Source organism: Pistacia vera, unplaced genomic scaffold (genome assembly GCF_008641045.1).
Source record: "Pistacia vera cultivar Batoury unplaced genomic scaffold, PisVer_v2 Contig2, whole genome shotgun sequence".
Lineage (NCBI taxonomy): Eukaryota > Viridiplantae > Streptophyta > Magnoliopsida > Sapindales > Anacardiaceae > Pistacia > Pistacia vera.
This window is the reverse complement of record NW_022196001.1, coordinates 885,187-907,590: the sequence shown is the minus strand read 5'-3', so window position 1 is coordinate 907,590 and position 22,404 is coordinate 885,187. Positions and strand designations below refer to the sequence as shown.

General features: G+C 35.4%; 1 protein-coding gene across 1 annotated transcript; it reads left to right on the top strand.

Annotated features, from left to right (window-relative positions):
• Positions 1-17,892: 17,892 nt before the first annotated feature.
• On the top strand, positions 17,893-21,998 carry LOC116128387 (histone-lysine N-methyltransferase, H3 lysine-9 specific SUVH6-like). The gene is made up of 2 exons (XM_031414096.1): positions 17,893-18,058; positions 18,681-21,998. The coding sequence occupies exon 2, from the start codon at positions 18,714-18,716 to the stop codon at positions 21,723-21,725; it is 3,012 nt and encodes a 1,003-aa protein (XP_031269956.1). The 5' UTR covers positions 17,893-18,058; positions 18,681-18,713; the 3' UTR covers positions 21,726-21,998.
• Positions 21,999-22,404: the final 406 nt, after the last annotated feature.

Sequence of the window (22,404 nt, the reverse complement as noted above, 5' to 3'; positions counted from 1 at the left end):
AGATGTAAACCTGCTCAACTACAAGAAAACTCTAGAAGTCAAGATTGTCCATTCTTTGCTGCAATGTATATGCCATTTCAGTGGGCCAACTTGGTGCTGTTATCTACTTATCTTGACTTGGGAAAAGCGACATTCCGCTTGCATTTAACATAACAATAATATATTCCTATCTCAATCTCAATTTAACATCTACTGCCTAGAATATGATGGACATTTAAATAATTATTCTATAAATTTCCTTGATTCAAGGGCAAGAATAAGAAAAGTAAGTACCATTTACCTGTTTCTTCTTTGACAAATTTTGGTATAAATTCCTTTTCAATTGAAGCTCTGATTTCTGAGGCTTCACTTTACACACCAAATAACTCCAACCAACAACTGCTGCTTTAAAGAAACCAAATTAAACATACACAGAGCTCATATAAGAAACAACTGTAGTTAAATATCAAGTTTTAGACAAAAAATTCCTGTACATATTTGTCTTCATGCCCCCAAACTACTAACTTTACAAGTCATATGAAACTTCCCAAATCCCAGTACACAACTATTAACACACAAAATCAGTAAACCACAGGAAGTATCTCCAAGTGCAAATTTAAAAGTTCAAAATGTTGCAAATCCTTCTCCAATCTGTACGGGGTCACCAGCCGTCAAAGCTTGCAGCATTTACAAAAACAAATTCACAGTCAAAGTATCTAACTTTCTCTATTTCTTTTGCTTCCTAAATGCAGTTTCCCAAATGCGCAAAAGTCCATCCAAAACCAATTTCCCCACTGCAGAACTACTTCCCTTTTACCATTTCCTATAATGAACATTTCTACATAAACTGTGCAGTAAACACAGAATAAATTGCTTTTTAATCTTCAACTGAACAAGCCACCTTTTTAACAACTATCTATGAGAAAGTCATGCCACGGCTCTTTGCAACATCTAAGATACTTCTATTCTCAAGACTACTATCATAATCACATTTTGCTGCCAGCATCCTCAACACATCCAAAAGAGTGATCTCCCCACGATTCTTTCCCAAATCTGATTCCTTCCCAGCATTTTCTTCCAGCTGCCCACATACTGAAACAGGCAGAGCTCGCACCCCCTGATTTTTTCTCTCTGTTCGACATGAATTATAAGTACTTGGACCAACATACCTAAACTTGTTAATATCGTCCATGTTCTTTCGACCTATATTTGAATTTCCCTTAGCATTTCTTGTATTATTTTCTAAAACTTCCCTGAACCTTAAATCCCTGTCAATCACTTCAGTTTCTAACTCCAAAACCTCAGTTGTAAAGCGCAGCTTCCTTTTCACAGAACTTCCTTCACTACTTTGATTACTTTGAGTTTGAGGGGATTTAGAGCCACAACTGCAGGGACTAACTCTATTAGAATTCGATTTCTCCAGCGAATTCATTATCTTTTCTTTATTTTCCCCTAATTCAGAACCTAAAAATTGAACAGGTGATTCGGAAACCAAATTTTCATCCAAAAGTTTCGGTTTTTTCAACAGAGACCCACTTAAACATTTATTTTCAGTAACCGATTCTCTCTTCAAAGCACTAACGCTGTTTGATTCAAAATGAATTGCCTCATTTACACCTTCGAATTTCTGCGACTCCACCTCTGAAAACCCTAGATCCGCATACGCCCCTAAATTAACCGCATTCTCGCCGTCCGTACAACCACGCGCAGTGTTTTCTTTAACGACATCCGTCCGATCATTTCCATTACCGTCGGAGCTGGCTATGAGTGAACCTTCGGGCGGGGTCTGAAAAACATCGTCATCGCCAGAGGAATTATTGCCATTCTGATCGTTGTCGTCAGAACTTTCTGGAGGTGACATCATCATGATACCGGTGCATTCCTTGGGAGTTTCTCTTTCTCCTGAATCTTCCGAATCGTTTTTCTCTACTTCCGCTTCAGGGTCTCCAAGGAAATGGCTGTGGCGTAACAGGACTTCCTGGGAGGATGACAAGACGCAGCGTTTGGGAATTTCCATTGCTAATTGCTTAATATGAAAGGTTAACTTGGGTTTTGAAGAAGCGTGAAGACCCAACCCTCAAGAGAAATTTGAATGGCATTCAGAAATCAGAATTTGATTAGGGTTTTATGTTCGCTTCTTCTTTTTGTTTCTCTAGAGAGTTCCCGCGTTTTTAGTATCAACAGTTGGTGATGGTATGGACGGTGGATAAAGCATTTTGCTCGTTAGTTTCATCTTACGAAATTAAAAGAAAAGATTTTAAAAAATAAAAATAAAAAGATAAATCTCATATCAATTTTATTTATAATAATTAATTCCAATTTAAATATTTTATGAAATATATTAAATTATGGACTGATTTATGTTTAATTAATCTATGATAATATTATATTGTGCTAAAATATTCACATCAAATTATTTAATTTTGAGGGTAATTTCATTCCATGATATTAGTATTCATTGCTACAAGTACTTGGGTTTGTTTGGTAGATTATTTGAAAAATATTATCCTGAAAAAGTGATTTAACTTGAGTTGAGTTGGATTAAATCGAATAGGATAGGATTTTAAATATGTGTTTAGTATAATATTTTAAAATTATATCAAAGTTTGATAAAACGTTGAATGGTTGTTTGATATATTTTTGGAAAACATTTTCTTAAAATATTTAGATTATTTTTTAATCCTCTATATTTGTTAATTTAGTTTAACACCTTCTCAATAAAGTTTAAAAATTAACTAAAGCACCCTAGCTACCCAAGAGGATAGCCGACTGTCGGCCACCATCATTAAATGGAAGTCGCAAAAATAGTACAAAATCAGCTGGATTTGGCTAGTCGTGCACCGTTATGGCCGTTTTCGACTAGATCTACAACTAGAATCTAGCCGTTAACAGTTGGATTTGGCCAAAATCTGGCCATCAAAGGTCAGATTCGATTGATCGTGCGTCGTTCTAGTCACGACGGTCAGTGGTGGCTGACGGCAGCGGTGATAGTCTTGGGTGGATTAATTTTCAGATAGGAATGAGTGAAAGATAATTGTTTTTTGTTGAATAGAGTTGAAAAAATGTTTTGAGTTGAATAGAATAGGATAATATAAAATCAGTCTCCCTTTCTTTCCATTTTCAGACAAAAAAATCTTATTTGATTCGGATTAATTTTCGAAAAAAAATGATCCTAGTAAGTAAACAAACACATATTATGTTTTTTTAATCCAAATAGGATAACAAGAAAATGATTCAAATGAGTGAAACAAACAAGGGCAATGGAATTATATTTTATTCTTTCACACATTCCTATTCTCACCCCATCCTCAAGCCTGTACCTAGGGGTGATTGGTTCTGGGTACCTTTTACTTTTTGAAGGAACCGGAACCGGCCGGTTCCTAATATTTGGAACTGGAACCTGAACCATCTAGTTATGGTTCCAATTCCAACAACCTAGGTTAATTTCAATTACCCCCTATTAAAAAAATAACAAATACACCCCCAAAGCTACATATACACCTCCAATAGTTTAAAAAAATTATATTTAGTCCCATTTTCTACTCGAGTACCCAGGCCTTGGTTCTGCTTCTGATTTCCAGTTCCAACACTATAAGAATCGAAATCAAACCTGAGAATTCCCAGTTCCAATTTTCCAGAACCAGAATTGGTGGGTGGGTATTTGTCGATTCTAATTCTACCCTTTACCCGTGGTCACCCCTACATGTACCCATCCCCATACAATCCACGAAGTAAACGCAAGGTCTTTATTTTAGTATATAAAGAGGCCACTGATGAGAGTAATAATGCTTTAAATAGGAGTTAATTCTTTTTTAGTATATGTGGTTTTAGTTGAATACCGTAAAGGATAATAGTTTCAAATATTAAGGCTTTGTTTGATAAGTTTTTTAGAATAGCAATTTTGGAAAATAAAATTTTTGGAAAATAGGATAGGATTTTGAGAAGTTTTTGATACATTTATGAATAGTATTTTCTGAAAATATTTAGATTATTTTTAATCCCTTAGGTTTCTTAATTTAACTAAGCACCCCCCACAATAAAGGTTTATAATGAACAAAAACACCCCCATCCACCCACATATTGTCGGTAGCCGGCCACCACCGTCAGAAGGTGGCCAGAATCTGCCAAAATGGCGCACGACCGGCTAGATCTAGCAGGCCGTGTGCCAATCTAGCATTTTTTGCTAGATCTATGACACCAAATCTACAGCGCCAGATCTATGACGATTTTTGCCCTTTTCTGATTGCTCTCGGCGTCAGAAATCCCTCCCACGACCACCAATCATCTCACCGGCCTCCCACCTCCAAAACCCCTATCCTCTTGACACCAATTGCTTACTGGCTATCGCCCCCCACCATTTAGGGTTTTGCCATTTTGAAGACTTGGGGTTGAGATTTTTGAGTTTTTGATGGCTTTTTGGATTGGATTTTGATTATGGAAGTAGTTTTGTTGTGTGTGTATATCTGCGTGATTGATTTCTGATCAACGATGCTCCCATGGTGGTGGCAGTGGCGATGGCTGGCCACGGCGGTAGTTGTTGGCAGGTGATAATGGTAATTGTTAATGTTTTGAGTTGAATAGAATATGATTGAGTTTTGAAAAAAATTGAGAATATTAAAACAAATATGTATTTTGGATAGGATTGAATATAAAAATAAGATAGGATAGTGGTATTTGAATGAAACAAGCGGAGCCTTAAGAATTTTGCTCTTTCTCGCTCCAAAATATTATTGTCTTAGTCCTTAATTTAACCAACAGTTTTGATTCTTAACTTTATAATGAAATGACAAAAAAAGCCTCTTTTAGAATTTTCTTTTTTGAAAAATTACTTATACAAACAATACTAAATTAAATAAACACATTACACACTACAAATTCAAATTAAATAAACACATTATAGACTATTAATTTATCACATTTATATAACTTTAATTTTCAAATGTGTCATATATATATAATTTTGTTACAAATTTTTTTGAAAAATGCTTTTTATATCAATGTTTAATAAATTTAAAAGAAGGTATTTTTTTCTTTCAATATAAATTTAATAGTCAATTAACCTTTTATTTAGGTAAAGGACTAATATGTTAGGATTTGAAATGATAAGGACAAGTTTTTGAAACGATTGTCCTCAAAATAACTGAAACCACAGGGACTAAAAAGGAATTAACTCCTTTAATAGCCGACCCAAGCGTGAACTCTAGGGCTTAAGCCCAAGCCCACTCTAATTGAATTAAATTCCAGGCTTCAAGCCCTAGTCCATTTCATTCAGTCCAGGGTTTTCAAAGCCTGATCATGAACTTTTATGACTTAATTTACGCTCCAATGGATTGAACTTAAGTGGCCTTTGTGGGATGTATGAGAATAAGAGTATGGGGATGAGAACATACCAAAGAGTAAAATATGACTAAGTTGTTTACTTTTAACGATGAATAGTAATGGAATAGAATAATTTTTTTTTTTTTAAATTTTTGGACAAAAATATTCCGTAATATTAAATTATTATATACGTGTATTTTGTTAGACAATAAAATTCCTTAAAAATATATTAGGCAAAATAACCTAATATGTCATGAAATATTTTAATTGAAATGAAATATTATAAATGAAAAAATAATAATATTAATTTTATTTTATTTGATGTTTTCGAAAATTAAAAAAATTTCAAACTGGTCAATGCTACAAGTCAATGCTTTTCTCGACATGATTTTGTCGGCATTGCCAACGTGTGAAGGACCATCGCCTGACGATTTGTGGTTCTGGATGAGTGCCAACAGTTAACAATCGTCGAATAACTATTATGAGCGATGGCCGATAAATTTGGTCGCTGCGCATGACGCCTCTCTAGCGATTGTTGATTGCCAACACCTGCACAGATCCACAAATCGTAGGACGATAGTTATTCACGTGTCGATAGTGATGACGTATGTGTGATTACAATGAGAATTTCGACAACAATGGTGGCAATGGACGACCAAAGATAGTGGCGGCAGTGGTCAACGGTTAGTGACAGTGGAGGTGGCGGTGGGGGCAACTCAACTCTAGTGCCCAAATTCTTGAGAAGCTCTAAACATGCTTGAGAAATTAGAAACGTTGCTTGGTGGTAGCCGGAATCTGTACAACGGCCTACCTGCCGACCAGAAATGGTCGGAAGTTCACCGATCTGGCCTTTTCCGGCCAGATCCACCACGGATCTGGCCGGAAAAGGCCAAATCTGGCTGTCAACGACGGCCATATCTTTGGCCATCGCTGACAGCCAAAGATGGCAGTCGTTTTGGCCTTTTTCGGCCGTCGCGGTCGTGGCCGAAATCTGGTACTGCAGGTGGTAGGGGTGTTTTTGTCATTTTATATATTAGGGTGTTTAATTAAATTAGCAAACCTAGGGGCTTTTTAATAAATTTTTAAATTTTACCTCGTAATACTCCCCTATCCAACTACCCAATATTATTCCCAAATCCTATATAAAATAATAAACCACACGTACCCCAAACTATTGTCTCCGATGGCAAGAAGAGCTAATTAGATCGGCGGGTTAAATGTCGATTTGGGGTTTAGGATTAGTGTTTATTGATTTGGGAAATCTGATTTGGGGGTTTAATTTTGTGTTTTATAACTAATTACATCGGGGGGTTAAATATTGTTTTACAAATTTATAAAATTGAAGTTAACCTTCAGTCTCTCACAGTTTATAAAACTAACAAAAGGAACCCTACTTATGTGAGCTACCTCAGGCTCACCAGCCTCTCGAGCTGAGCCTCCCCTAATTCAAACTCGACTTGTTTTATATAGCGAGCTCGAGTCGAGTTGACTCGGCTAACTACGAGTCGAGCCATAAACGAACTTCAGACGAGTTGAGTTGAGCCGGCTTGCGAGCCGTTCAGCTCGTCTGACAGCCCTAGGGACAGAACAATCATTTTTATTTTTATATTATTTTAATTATTAAGATATTAATTTAACAATTATTAACTTATAAAATAATTAAAATATAAATAAATTGTTTTAGGGAAAAATTGGAAAAAATGTTTTACAATGGGTTGACAATAGTTAAACTACTGTTTAATTTTCTGATGTATAGAAGAACGATGAAAACAATTTTTTTTCTTAATTCTCATGGAAATTGAAATATTTTGAAGTAAAAATACAAATAAGAATTTAGACAAAAAATAAGTTGTCTCCAGAAATAACTAAAGAGTTTGGTTTCCTTTTGTGTTGCAACTAGGATCTCATCAAAATTCTATACAAAACTTTCCCAATGCCAATTTTATAGAAGCAATAAAGATAGGTTGACAAACCTTTCTCACTAACTTTCTCTCATAAACGCGACGTGACAATTTGCAATTAGTCAAACAGGACCCATTGTGAATAACCAATTGCAAACTGTCACGTCACGTTTGTGAGAGAAAGTTAATGAGAAGAGTTTATTAGCGTAGTGTTACCCATAAAGACTTTATGTTAGGCCGAAAGCTCAAAACAAATTAAAAGAAAAAGTGGACCTTAACTAACTAAGAGACTACAAAAACTCCACTTTCGACAGTTGACACCTTATTATTTTCTCATAAACCCTAATATTGTTTATACTATTCAAATCATAAATGTTTATTCTAATCATACTATGACAAAATTAGTATATATTTTAAACTTAAAAGATAATTTAATAGAGGACAAAGTTTCTTGATAGGATATATCATATTACAAGCAATATAAAGTTTTAAGTTTTTAATTGTTTCCCAATTTCAATTTTTATAAATTTAAGTTATATTTTTAATGAAAAATCAGAAAAGAGTAAGAGATTTCATGTTAATTATATTATTTTATTTTGCAATAGAATTGCGTGGTATGCTTCATGTAACATGCCTCCAAGGGTTTAGCTTGGTGATTTACTCACCACTTTCTTTGGTTGGCCACGCAGATTTGATTTGTTGAGGTAGGATGAGGGTTCAAAAAGTGCTTTGGACAACGACCCACCCTCTATATATATACACTTCTTTTTGTTTTTATTTTCACTATATATGTCAATACTATTCTTTTTGTTTTTATATTCACTTTTCTGATTTGAATTCAATTTTTCAATTAACGAATTTGTTTGAATTATGTTGTGTAATTTCGCAGGGAATTAGGCCTCGTATATGGGTGTGGGCTTGGCCACTTTTTGTTAATTTTTTTTTTTTTCATTTTCAGTTTTCTAATTTGAATTCACTTTTCACTTACCGAATTTATTTGAATTATATTGTATAATTTCGGTTCCTGGTTCTTGAATTCATTATTGAATTCAATTGTAACATCAGTTTCTGATTATAGAAATTCAAATATCATAATTAATCCATCAGTTTTGATTTTAGGGAATTAATATTGAACAGTTACTGTTACTTTTTTTAACTGATTAATTGCTGTAAAACGTTCATATTCTACACTATATACAGGGAATTGCTATTCATATTTGAGACAGATAATTCTCTCTAAAAAAATTCTCCCATTCTCGTTGTCCAATTTATGCTTTTTATTTTCAATGTCTCACCACTAGGGCTGGTTAATGAACCGAGCCGCTCGGTTCGTCTGATAACGAGCAGGCTCGACTCGGCTCGTGAGACAAAACAAGCCGAGTTCGAGCCATACAAGGCTCGGCTCGTCAGGCTCGCGAGTGGCGCCTGGCTCGAAAAAGCGGGGGGTTTTTGAGAATTTTTGAAATATTGGGATTTAATTGAAAATAATGCAAACAAGTTTTGAAAAATAACAAACTGACCCCGTTATTAAAATCCCCAAATCGCAAAAAATCAATCACAGTCGAACCCTTGCCGTAAAACTTGAATCAAACTCCTCCCAAAGCGTTGATTTTCGGCGAGATCTTGTTCATCTTCGTTAGCTTCGCCGAATATTGTGAATCTTCGCCGGATCGTCGGTTCGTCATCTCGTCATCGTCAGATCTGAAGTGGATTTCGTCGGTTCGTCATCATCTTCGTCGGATATCATCGATTAGTCATCATCAGATCTGAAGTGGATATCGTCGGTTCATCATCTGCTATGGTCGATTGGGATTTAATTGTTTGTTTGGGGTTTAAGATGATTTTCGTCAAATTTTAACTTGTTTTTTGTGAATTGTTCGACTGTAACAGGGGGCTTTTTCCAGTGAAAGAATTGAGGAAGAGCAGTCTATGAAGAGTAGTGCCGTGGTGGTGTTGTTGTGAAACCCATACAAGGTTAATGCTTGTGTACTATATGTGAAGAGTAGTGCCGCGTATGGGTCTGTTTGACTGTTTATTGAAATTGCTTTACTGACATTCAAATTGTTTGTGAATTGTGATTGTGGTTGTGTTGGGACAAAATTTCAATTGCAGTTTGTTAATGGTTGACTGGTTGTTATTTAATTATTGTGGTTTGTAGGAATGTGGTTATGGACTTTTGCATTTGGTGGTGGGGGCTGGCCGACAAGTAGTTTTTAAATTTGTTTGTGGCTTGTTGTGGGAATGTGTTCTTGCATCTAGTGGTGGGGACTGGGAGATTTAAAAATTTGTTTCTGACTTGTGGGAATGTGTTGGTGTGGGGTAAAAAAAGAAGAGGCAGTACCATAAATATGAGTAGATGACATTTGTGTTTGTATGTATTCATTCTTGCTACAGAAAGTAAAATTTAATTGGGGCAAGTAATGTAAACGGTAATATAAATGCCATCTAAGTTCCTCTATACATTAAAGGTCCCATGTTTACATTGATTCTCAAATCTTACTCAAATTGATTGCAAAAGTAAGACAGTTGATTTAGTAACCCTTTAGTGTTTGAACAATGGTGTCAAATGGTCATTTTCCTGTCACATTATGTTGAACTACAAATCCCAAGAATGCCAACATTGCCAATCTCCCTGCATATTCAAACATCATATATTATCGGCACACATAAAATATTTCTCTGCAAAATAGTGCTGTGCATGGCATGGCAGCACATAGATTTATGTACCCTTCCAATTTATTTACATAAATTAAGTTCAATTTCAATTTCAATTTATGTACCCTTCCAATTTATTTACATAAATTAAGTTTATATATGCAACTTTAATGAATTCAAAATAGAATATGTTAAATTCTAAATATTATAACTAGGGGTGTTCAAAAGCGGTTAACCGAACCGGTTAACCGCTTTTCTAAACCGAACCGGATTTTCGGTTCAGGAAAATTTTCGAACCGAAACCGAACCGGTTTTAAGGAAAACCGGTTTTTCGGTTAACCGAAAAACCGGTTAACCGTTTTAAAAAAAGCGGTTAACCGGTTTTGAACCGGTTTTCCTTTTTTTTTAATAAAACTTTTTTTTTTTAATTTTGTCCTAAATTAAATTGTAAATATAAACAATACATTGGAAACTAAGAAAAAAAATTTGGGTTGGGATTTTAGATTGAGTGAATTAGGGATTTATTTTAGTTTAGGTTATTATTTATTTATTTAATATATATATATATATATTTGAAAAACCGGTTTAGAAAACTGGTTTTCGGTTAACCGTTTCTAATTTCTCCCAAACCGTTAACCGAACCGAAAATTCGGTTTTTTGAATTTTTTGAACCGTAACCTAACCGTTTTTTCGGTTAACCGGTTTTTCGGTTTGGTCAGCGGTTCGGTTCGGTTTTTTCATTTTTTTTTTGAACACCCCTACCTTTCCATGCCAGCTGAATTCTAAATCATTCACAACATAACTATTGTCTTGTGTTTTCATGCATGATTTGTCCTGAGATTCTTTTCTCATTGATTTAATTGGATCTTTTAATGCTCTAATAATTTAAGATTTTTAAGCTCTATAGTTTATAAAATTATTTTATTATATTATTACCCTTATAAGGGCGTTTATATCATTTAATGTTTTATTATAGAGATATATTAGATTAACGGAAAGAAATATCACTTTGAAGATTACTGAGAATGTTTAGAAAATGTGTTTGGTTGATTCAAATAAATTAGTGAATAATATGTTTGGTTGGGAGGATAAATGGGTGGGTATATTATATAGATTACTAAATTGCCCTCTTTAAATATTAATATAATAGTATTTTTTATTATTATTTTTTGAATAATTTCTTTTAACCCCCTACATTTGAAATTTTGCCAAAACACCTCAGCCATATAAAACTTTAATTTATAGCAAAATCACCCCCACCCACCCCAAGCCACCATCGCTGGCTGCCACCGGCAATCGATAGAATGGCGCATGACTAGCCGTATATGGCCGGCCGTGCACCGGCAAAGCCGAAAATGACCATGGATCACAAATCTATGGCCGGAAAACGGCCAGATCTATGGCCATTTCACGGCCATAGATTTGGCTGTGAAAAGGCCTGATCTTTGGCTGTGCCATTTTATGGCCAAAGATCTGTGGCCGTTTCATGGCCACATCTTTGGCCGTGAAACGACCATAGAAATGTCATATCTGACCCTTTTTTTATGATGGATCTGTGATTTATGGTTGAAAACGACCTTACCCGTGCATAACTGGCCAGATCCTGGCGGTTGTGCACCATTACGGCCACTGATGCCAACGGCCGACAGTGATCTTGGGTGGCTAGGGTTATTTTGTTAACTTTAAACTTTTTTGTGGCTGGGGTGTTTTAGCTNACTTTGTTGAAGACTGTGACAAAAATCATTTTGACTACAGACTTATGGAATTCAGGGAATCAAAAGATGGAGTATATGGTGTTGACTGGGCATTGGATAGATAGTAGTTGGAGGCTGAATAAACGTATCCTCAACTTTGTTCGTCTACCTCCTCCCCGGACTGGTATTGCGATTGCGGATGGCATTTTCAAGTGCCTAATGGGATGGGGAATTGAAAATATGGTATATACTATTTTTGTGGATAATGCTTTAAGTAATGATGTTGCAATTAAGGTTTTGAAGGAAAATTTTGAAGTTTCGGGGAAACTCCTTTGTGGAGGTAAACTGTTTCATGTGAGATGTTGCGCACACATCTTGAACCTGATTGTTCAAGATGGACTTCATCAAATTAGGCACATCATTGACGACATCTGTGAGAGTGTGTTGTATATCAATAGTTTTGAAAGCAGACTCAAGGTATTTTCTGAGATTGTTCAACAACTTAAATTGCCGTATCGGAAACTTATTCTTCATTGTAAAACAAGGTGGAATTCTACCTATGAAATGTTGGCAACGACAATTAAGTTCAAAAAGATTTTTCCAAGAGTGAAAGAGAGGGATATCAATTATCATAATAATCCGAGTGACGAGGATTGGGAGAAAATGGAGAAAGTTTGTGAAGTTTTGAAAGTATTCAGTGGTTCAACCAAACTTTTTTCAGGAAGTGATTATCCGACGTCTAATTTATTCTTGAAGGAGGTGTGTGTAGTGAAATGTATGTTGGATAGTAAGAGTGAATCTGAATATGAATTTATTAGAGTAAGGGTTAGGAAAATGAAACAGAAGTTTAATAAATATTGGGGGGAATGTAATGTATTGATGTCTGTAGCTGCTATATTGGATCCTCGGTTGAAAATGAGGGTTATTCAGTAGGCATTCCCTAAGATGTATTCAGAGGCAGAAGGACAAGCAAATATGGTGATGGTCCGGGATGCATTGTATGAGTTATATGGGGAGTATGTTCAAGCTAACCAAGGTGTGACTATCGCCCATGCTTCTACATCACAAAGGGATGGACATGGAGCCATTGGTGAGGTGGCTGCGGTTGAGGGAGCCGAGGCCTGGGATGATTTTAGCACTTTTCTGGACGTGGTTGAAACTGTTGAGCCTAGTTAGTCTGAATTGGACTATTATTTGGGAGAGGGATGCCATAAGTGTGTGGGGGATCATGACTCATTCGATGCCTTACAGTGGTGGAAGGCAAATTCAACCAAGTTTCCCGTATTGTCTACGATGGCTCGAGAGATAATAGCCATCCCGATCACTACGGTTGCTTTAAAGTTTGCATTCAGTGCTGGGAGCAGGGTTATTGATAGTTACCGAGCTTCTTTGTCACCAGCTATAGTGGAGATGTTGTTATGTGGATGTGACTGGTGTCGCACTTTGAATGGAGTGAAGAAATGGTGCAAAGTAAGTTCCAATGCTTACATGTTTTGTTTAATTCTATATTTAAACTAACTTTATTCTAACGTATAGATTATTTTTATCTTTTTTTCATCTTAGAAAGAGGAGGATGAGGATCACTTGGAGATTCAGCTTCCTATTCTATCAGGTGATGGGAGTCAGCTGATTGGTTGATTCACTCGTGAGTTATTGGCTATGACAGTAGGATTCTGCAGATCTATATTTATTACTTTTGTGTTGAGGTTTGCATTTTCATCTTTACGGTTTATATAAAATGACAATTATACTTAATATGTTTCACATTAATTTGTTTGTAGGAGGAGTGGGGCTACAATAGACATACAACCAATTATCTTTTGCTATTATATATATTTTTTGATGGATGGGGATGTCACTTGATGTATAGCTATGCTAATCCCCCATTTTGTTTTTGTGAAAATTTTATTAAGTCAAGTGAACTAAACAAAAAATATTTAGTTCACTTAACTTAATTTGTGGTACATACAGTATGTTAAATGATAATTTGTTAATAGCAGTAGCATTTCATTTAATGTTGATTTTAAGTAGGTTTAACTGTTAGGTGATGTATTATGGAAAATTACTTTTTCAATATTTTTCAAAGAAATTATCTATCCATCCACTCTTTTTGAATTCATGAGCAAACTTTGACTCAAATATTTATTCTTAGCTTACTGCATGAAGTAGTATAGAATTAATTTGTGTGACATGAAATACATGTAGCTATTATCATTAATTCATGTAACAAATAATGATTAAAAATTGCAGTTAATAGTTTCACACTATATATAAATTAATTAAACACACACTTTAGAAAAAAATGAGAATCTATTCTGGGAAATAAAATCCATATGGGATTGAATAAAAAAAAACATTACATAGTCAGACTGCTGCCCAGGCGCCCAGCAAAATTTTGCAAAAGATTTATGAATGAAATGTTATTGAATCGGATTTGGTCATTATGGATGTCAATGATTCGTGCTGTAAGAGTGTCATGGTTAGTATCCCGACATGATGGTGATGGTGATTCAAAGATTTGGTTATTCCAGGTTTGGTGTTGCTGGGTTGTGATAGTTGCTATTGTACAAGTGATTTTGGCTGCGTGAACATTTGCGGTTTGACGTTTGATGATGTAAAGATTTGTTGGTTGTAGTCAATATATGGTGATTTTAAGATATTCAACTGTATTTGTCCCAATCATCTATGTATTTATTAATATTCAGGCAATATATCAAAGGTGTGCTTCCCGGATCATGATATTTTATGCCAATGAATTATAACAAACCAATTGCCAAACAAATTATGCCGCCCAATTATGGATGATGATTTTTTACTTCTTTTGTCAGTATGTCTGCATTACATTCGCATCCCAAAGGTCTAACCATTTTGACATCCTTGTAATGTTTTCTAAGTTGTAGGTTTAACAAAATATTTACTATCCTTTCTTTTGAACTTGTGCCAATGAAATATTTCTAAATCTCACTGCCTAATACTTCATTTGACTATAAAAAATAACCTGAGAGTGACCAATATAAGAACAAATGGAATTGTATTAAGGTATCCAAATCCCGATTAAATTCATGGTTTAGCAGTGTTCCTAAAAAAATTATAACAAATTATAAATGCAACTAATCATATCATGATAATGGTTCGGCAAGTTGTCATAGGGTAGCATAATCCGATAATAGTTGAGTTGTAGACCTCAATGATACCTTATGGATAAATTGTGAATAGGTATTTGCTCTATTACCATTCTATAGCCAAATTGATGGTTTGATAGTGAAGTTATCAACCGTAGCAAACTTTGAATAATCATAATTATGGACAATGGTTAGGCAACGGATTCCATACAACTTGTTATACAAATTTTTAAAGATGTCGAACTATAATATTAATAAAAAATTAAGTAGCTTAATTTCTCTTTAGGTTGTTTATGTTGTCGTATACGATTAAGAGAAATAAGTAAAAGTACTTGAAAGTACATGATTAGATAATTGTTCCCAAAAAAAAAAAAAAAATTTGCTGGCATAGTTGAGATATAGTTCCTGTTACAGGTAATGTGATACATTCAATTGTTTTTATCTTTCTATTGTAATGCCGTATATGTTGCATTATGAATTTGTCTATAAAAGCTATTAATTTGCGTACAATAATATTATAGAATTGTAATAAAGAAATTGACGAATAATATTGTAGTAACAATTGTAAATCGTTAAATTCTTCTTGGAGTTTAAAATTTCAGTATCGAACAAAAAATTCTGCATACTATTAAATTGTGATAAGAAATATTTATAGTATAAATTAGATTATAAAATTGAAACATTATTTTATTTATTCATAATTGTGATACACCAAAATTTGCTTTAGTTGTAAAATTTCGGTTGGGAATCGTTATTGCTTTTATTGAATTGTATTAAGGATGAATTTCTTTTTGCAGGCAAGTGATAACAATGTCTAATAATTTTTTTAAGGCTATTGATGAATCAAGAGATGATTGGATAGTCACCGTAAGAGTATCTAGATTGTGGGAATGTAGGAATTTCAAAATAGGTAACGAACTTATGAGCCTTGACATGATTTTAATTGATCAACAGGTATAAAATATAGTCTGAAAATAATGTTAAGACTTTTATTTCCGATTTATATAAGTTTGTTTAAATTTGTGATTTTCATTGGTTTTTTAGAATCAAATTATTCATGCCTCGATACTAAAGAATAGGATTGCAAAGTTTAAAAATTAGTTTCATGAAGGGTCAATATATTTGATCAGACATATAAAAGTCATACTAGCTGCTCCCTCTTACAGGCCCATTGACGGTATATACTGTATACAATTTCTCATGATCACAATTGTACAAAAAATAAAAGAATCGAGAATTGTTATTCCAAGATATAAATTTGAATTTGCTGGTCTTCATGATCTTTAGAATAGAGCAAATGATACAAGGTATACTTAATTTGAACATTTGTGTTTTAAATGCATAAGAAATATCCTTGTACATCAAATATGATAAATTAAATGCAGATATCATTTGAGTTTTGAAGAGATCAAATCAACAAAGACTAAAAAAAGAGACATCAGATTACAGATGGCAGAGTAAGTTCTTTTGTTAATATTTTTCTGTTCTTCTTCCACTTTAAATAATTTACACTAATATTAATTTCAGAGAAGCAGTTGCCATTACGTTATGGGGAAAATTTTCTAAAGAAATAGGCGAAGATTTGCAATCAGCAAGTTTCAACCCAGTTGTCATAATAGTTACTTCAACGAATGTTTAAGATTTCAAAGGTAATAAAAATATATTATATGAAATTAATATATTTTTGATAACTAACTTATGTTTTCTTCCATACAAGAAGATCATATTTGAATACAACTTCAGCATGTAGAATTTATATAAATTTAGATATTGGGGAGGTGCATTCTCTACAGAAAGAGTATGTGTTTGACAAACAGTTTTTTGAAGTAATTTCACGGATAGAATCATATTTAACATTTTATCTACTCTTTGTTATTTCAAAATGAGAATTCTGCCAATAATTCAATTACAAAAAAAGATTATGAATCAAGTTTCGACTGAGAAGGAAATGTTTAAGAATAGAACATCACTGAAACATGTTACCAATCTCTTGTGGCATGATGTTGATGAGGTACCGTATTCACTGAAACGTTAAATTGATTATTATAACATAGTTTGTGAACAAAAATTACAATTGTATTGGTGATGGAGTATATAACTAAGGCCAAGATAATCGAAGTTGATGATATATATGGTTGGTGTTACAATTCTTGCACCAATTGCATAAAGAAAACTTCTAATATTAATACTTATTTATATTGTGACAAATGTAATAAGAAATCGAAATCTCTTCATATGAGATATATCCTGCATGTTTGGCTTAATATTTTTACCCCTATTCTGGATCCTATTCTCCAAATAATGTTTGGCACATTATTCCAGAAATATTATCCTATTTTTTAATTACATTTAAACCCCATAAGGTTACTAATTTCACTAAATACCCCCTGAAAAAAAAGTTTAAAAATTAACAAAAACACCCCCATCAACCCAACTTGTCAGATTCCGGCAACCACCGTTGGTGATAGCCGGAATCTGCACAACGGCCTAAATTCCGACCAGAAATGGCCGGAAGTTCACCGCTGTGGCCTTTTCCGGCCAGATCCACCACGGATCTGGTCGGAAAAGGCCAGAACTGGCCGTTAGCGACGGCCAAAGAAATGGCCGTCGTTGACGGTCAAAGATGGCCCTCGTTTGGCCTTTTCCGGCCGTCGATGGCCATAACAGACCGTAGATCTGGCCTTTTCCGACCAGATCCACCATGAATCTGGCCGGAAAAGGCCATAACGACGTGTTACGGCACAGATCCGACCGGTTTGTGCCGTAACGAAATTTTCCGGCCAGATTCCGACGGTGGTGGCCGGAATCTGACACTGCAGGTGGTGGGGGTGTTTTTGTCATTTTACATTTAGGGTCTTTAGTTAAATTAGTAAACCTAAGGGCTTTTTCACAATTTTTAATTTACCTCGTATACTCCCTATCCAATACCCATACTATCCCTAAAATCCTATCCAAAATACTAAACCAAACGCACCCATCATTGTTTATTTGTTTATAAACTATTTCAAAATATTAAATAATATCTCGCGCAACGCACGAACCATGTTTAATCATTTATAAACCAACATAAATATAAGCAAACGTCAATTAATCTCACTCTATCTTCATCTATTTAATATAGAAGGAAAAAAAATAATAATTCAAAATTAAGTTTAACTGGTCGTTTCGTTTACTCAAAACACTAAACAAAGCGTCGTTCTCTGTACTGTAACAGACCCTCGCTTTTTGCTGGGTTCATGCATAGACTGTGAAGAAGCAAATCATTTCTGTACTTAGTATTATTGAATTCAAAGAAAAATCATTATCTCCTCCAAACTTCCATTTTACGATCATTTCATCAGATCTCGTGCTTTCCTGCCTTTGATTCCTATCAAGCTCTAAACTCGAGGTCCGTATTTATTTATTTATTTTTTTTTTTTTTGTTTCTTCAATGTATTACTTGTTGAAGATTTTCGATTCCATTTTAGATATATGCTATGGCTGTTTGATTTTTTACGCTTTTTGTTCCTGTGTTGGATATTTAGCTTTGGATTTCTTGTTTCTGTTTGGTTCCTAAGGAAAAAAAAAATACAGGAATTGAAGAATTTTGTGGAACATGGGATTATTAAGATTTTATTGTTATGTATGGATTGTTGTATGTTCGTTAGTTTGCCTTCAAGGGAGCAAGGAAAGTCATTCAGCGTTAAGAAATTTTGGTGCTGTTGTGTGTCTTGGTTCTTCTTCGATTTGCTTCTATTCTCGTTTGGTTATTGGGAAAATGAGGAAAAAATATGTAAATTAGATAATATGAAACTTTTTGATGGTTCATTATGTGGTTCCTTTATTTCTAACTCTTTCAATTTTAGGTTTTTTGTTAATTTTCTTTGCATGTAGTTGCTTTCTGGAGAGTGAAAGTCCTCACAATCTGATAATCTGACTACCCTTTTGCCGTTATGTTGAAAACTGGGTTTGAGTCTTCAAATTCTGTTTAGTTATGGATAGAGCTAACGATGATAATGTTTGGTTTTCAGATTGTTTTCAATTGATTTGTTTATGAGTTTGGGATGGGGGTTATGGACAATTTGCTGCATATGGACTCTGCAAGAGTGGTTTCATTGAGTAATGGTAGTCGTTCTGAGGACAGATCAGGAATATTGCCAATGGAAAATGGTCATTGTGCTTCTCTGCGTGATTTACCCAAGTATAAGCGGCGGAGAGTTTCTGCTATTCGGGATTTTCCTCCAGGTTGTGGACAGTTTGTCTCGCAGACATCCAATAGAGATACTGTTGGCATAGTTTGCACTGATGCAGATAATCTTGTGCACCCATCTAATCATTTGGAGAGGCCTGAATTGGTGAGTGCTGATCCTGAAGGATCTCTGTTTCCAGAATCTGAAAATTTAAAACCGTTAGAATGCAAAATCTCTAGTGGGTCAAAGCATTTGAATGGGTCAGATATTGGTGCTGCGAAGAAAGAGATGTCCCTGGAAAGTGGTGTGAACACATTGTTGCCCCCTGACCTGCGAATTACTGTTCCGGATATTAGTCAGGAGAATTCAGTAACTAAAAATTACCCAACTAGGAGAAGAGTTTCGGCGATTAGAGACTTTCCTCCATTTTGTGGGCCAAATGCTCCACGTCTTGGTAAGGAAGAGTTCAGCGAAATGTTTGCTTCTTTGAAGAGTTTGGATGAAGAGAATTCTGTTACTGAAGAAAGGTCTTTGAGAGTGACTATGGAGACTGATGTGAAACAAATGGAGGAGGATGGTAATCAATTGATAGAGGAAGATCCTGATTATTCATTGGTTGAATCGAATTTGGCTATTGTGCATGGTCTCATGGCATCCCCAAATTGTCCTTGGAGACAGGGGAAAGGGGCCTTCAAATGTAATCACGCTGATGTTACTAGTGAAAGCGCTGTTGTTACTGGTGAAAGCAAAAGTAAGAAGCATGATATGCTGCCAGTAAGTAAATCTACTTTCAAGAGAAAGAATGAGGCAGAGAGTTTGGATGAAGAAAATTTTGTTACTGAAGAAAGGTCTTTGAGATTGAATGTGGAGACTGATGTGAAACAAATGGAGGAGGATGGTAATCAATTGATAGAGGAAGATCCTGATTATTCACTGGTTGCATCGAATTTGGTTATTGTGCACGGTCTCATGGCATCCTCAAATTGTCCTTGGAGACAGGGGAAAGGGGCCTTCAAATGTAATCGCGGCGATGTTACTAGTGAAAAGGCTGTTATTACCGGTGAAAGCAAAAGTAAGAAGCAGGATATGCTGTCAGTATGTAAATCTATTTTCAAGAGAAAGAATAAAGCAAAGAGCTCTAGGAGGCTACTCAGTAAGAAGAATTTATCACCAGCTGGAGAGGCAGATCGAGCTATGGTTCCATTAGCAATTTGGGATGAGGAAGATTCTCTTTTAAATGGTGAGGAAAATAAAAAATTTCAGGTGGATCAGAGATCTCTTACTTTTGACGTGAACCTCCTTCCTTCATGTCCAAGTAGTTCAATGGGTAAAGGCGCTTACAATGATGTTACTGGCGCTCGAAACAAAGTGAGGGAAACATTGCGCCTTTTCCAAGCTGTTTGTAGGAAGCTGTTGCAGGAAGAAGAAGCAAAGGCGAATGGACAAAACAATCGTAAGAGAATTGATTATCTAGCAGCAAGAATTCTAAAAAACAAAGGGAAATATGTCAATGAGGGCAGTAAAATCATTGGGTCTGTTCCTGGAGTTGAAGTTGGTGATGAGTTTCATTATAGGATAGAGCTCAATATTATTGGTCTTCATCGCCCAATTCAGGGTGGTATTGATTATGTCAAGCATAAAGGAAAGCATCTTGCGACGAGTATTGTAGCATCTGGGGGTTACGATGATGACTTGGATAACTCAGATGTCCTGACTTACACAGGTCAAGGAGGGAATGTGATCAACGGAGGGAGAGAACCAGAAGATCAGAAGCTTGAACGAGGGAATCTTGCTTTGCTGACTAGCAAACATGAACAGAATCCTGTGAGAGTAATCCGTGGTGAGACAAGGGCCTCTGATTCAGTGAGGACATACATTTATGATGGGCTATATTTGGTGGAGAAATCCTGGCAGGATTTGGGCCCACATGGTAAACTGGTTTTCAAGTTTAGGTTGGCTCGAATTCCAGGTCAGCCAGAACTCGCCTGGAAGGTGGTAAAGAAATGCAAAAAGTTTAAAGTACGCGAGGGTGTATCTGTAACTGATATCTCTCAAGGACAGGAGTTGATTCCCATTTGTGCTGTGAACACCATAGATGAGGAGAAGCCTCCACCATTTACATACACTACTCAGATCATATATCCTGATTGGTGCCACCCTGTTCCTTCAAAGGGCTGTGATTGCACGACTATATGTTCAGATTCGGGGAAATGCTCTTGTGCGGCCAAAAATGGCGGAGAGATCCCCTACAACCACAATGGTGCAATTGTCGAAGTGAAGCCCCTTGTCTATGAGTGTGGTCCTGCTTGCAAGTGTCCTCCTTCTTGCTATAATAGAGTCAGTCAGAAGGGTATCAAATTTCAGCTTGAAGTCTTTAAAACTGAATCTAGGGGCTGGGGTGTGAGATCCCTAAATTCCATTTCTTCAGGAAGTTTTATCTGCGAGTATGTAGGAGAGCTCCTTGAGGAGAAAGAAGCTGAAAAGAGAACTGGTAATGATGAGTATCTGTTTGATATAGGGAACAATAACAATGAAAGTTCTCTTTGGGATGGTCTTTCGACCCTCATCCCTGATACACAGTCAACTTCATGTTGTGAAGTTGTGGAGGGTGGTGGGTTTACCATTGATGCAGCACAGTATGGTAATGTGGGAAGATTCATTAATCATAGTTGTTCTCCTAATCTCTATGCCCAAAATGTCCTTTATGACCACGAGGACAAAAGAATGCCTCATATAATGCTCTTTGCTGCTGAGAACATTCCTCCCTTGCAAGAGCTTACTTATCACTACAATTATGTCATAGATCAGGTTCATGATTCAGATGGAAATATTAAGAAGAAGAGTTGCCATTGTGGTTCTTCAGAATGCACTGGTAGGTTGTATTGACGCAGATTAACCATAGAAGTTTGGAATTGCTGAGAAGTAGTAATTCTTGTTTCCTCACAGCAACTTTCTTTGGACTCCTAACATTTTCAGGTTCTAACTCCAGTCTGTGCGCGAAGATGAGCATGTATGCTTATGTGTATGTGCATACACATCTGTTAAAATGCATTATTATATCTTATTTGTTTGTTAGAAGATGACCCGTATGTATGAAGCTTGACTTGTTATATTAATTGTTCCCTTTTATGATGTTTAAATGATTCCATATATATATATAGATCTATATATTATGATGGCACTTTTCATGCACACTAAACAAATGAATGTAGCATAATGTACAAAGACACAGGTAAATATCATGATTATTCATATGAGAAAAAAATTACATCAATAGGGGACAATGTTCTGAGGTCTAATACTATTAAATTCTGCAAATATGATTTTTATGCAGAAATTTTGATGTTTTGAAGGCATTATAAACTTCACAAGCTGTATTCTGAGTGCCAATAGTTGAAGGCAAAGCTTTGATTGTGCATTCGAGTTTAGGGATTGTTTGTTGCTTGATGCTTGTTAGGATCCCACATTGAGAGGGAAAAGGGTGGGCATGTGGATTATAAGGAATTGGACACCCTCTTTTGGCAAGCCGGTTTTTCAATGAGAGTTTTATTCAAGCCCATGAAAG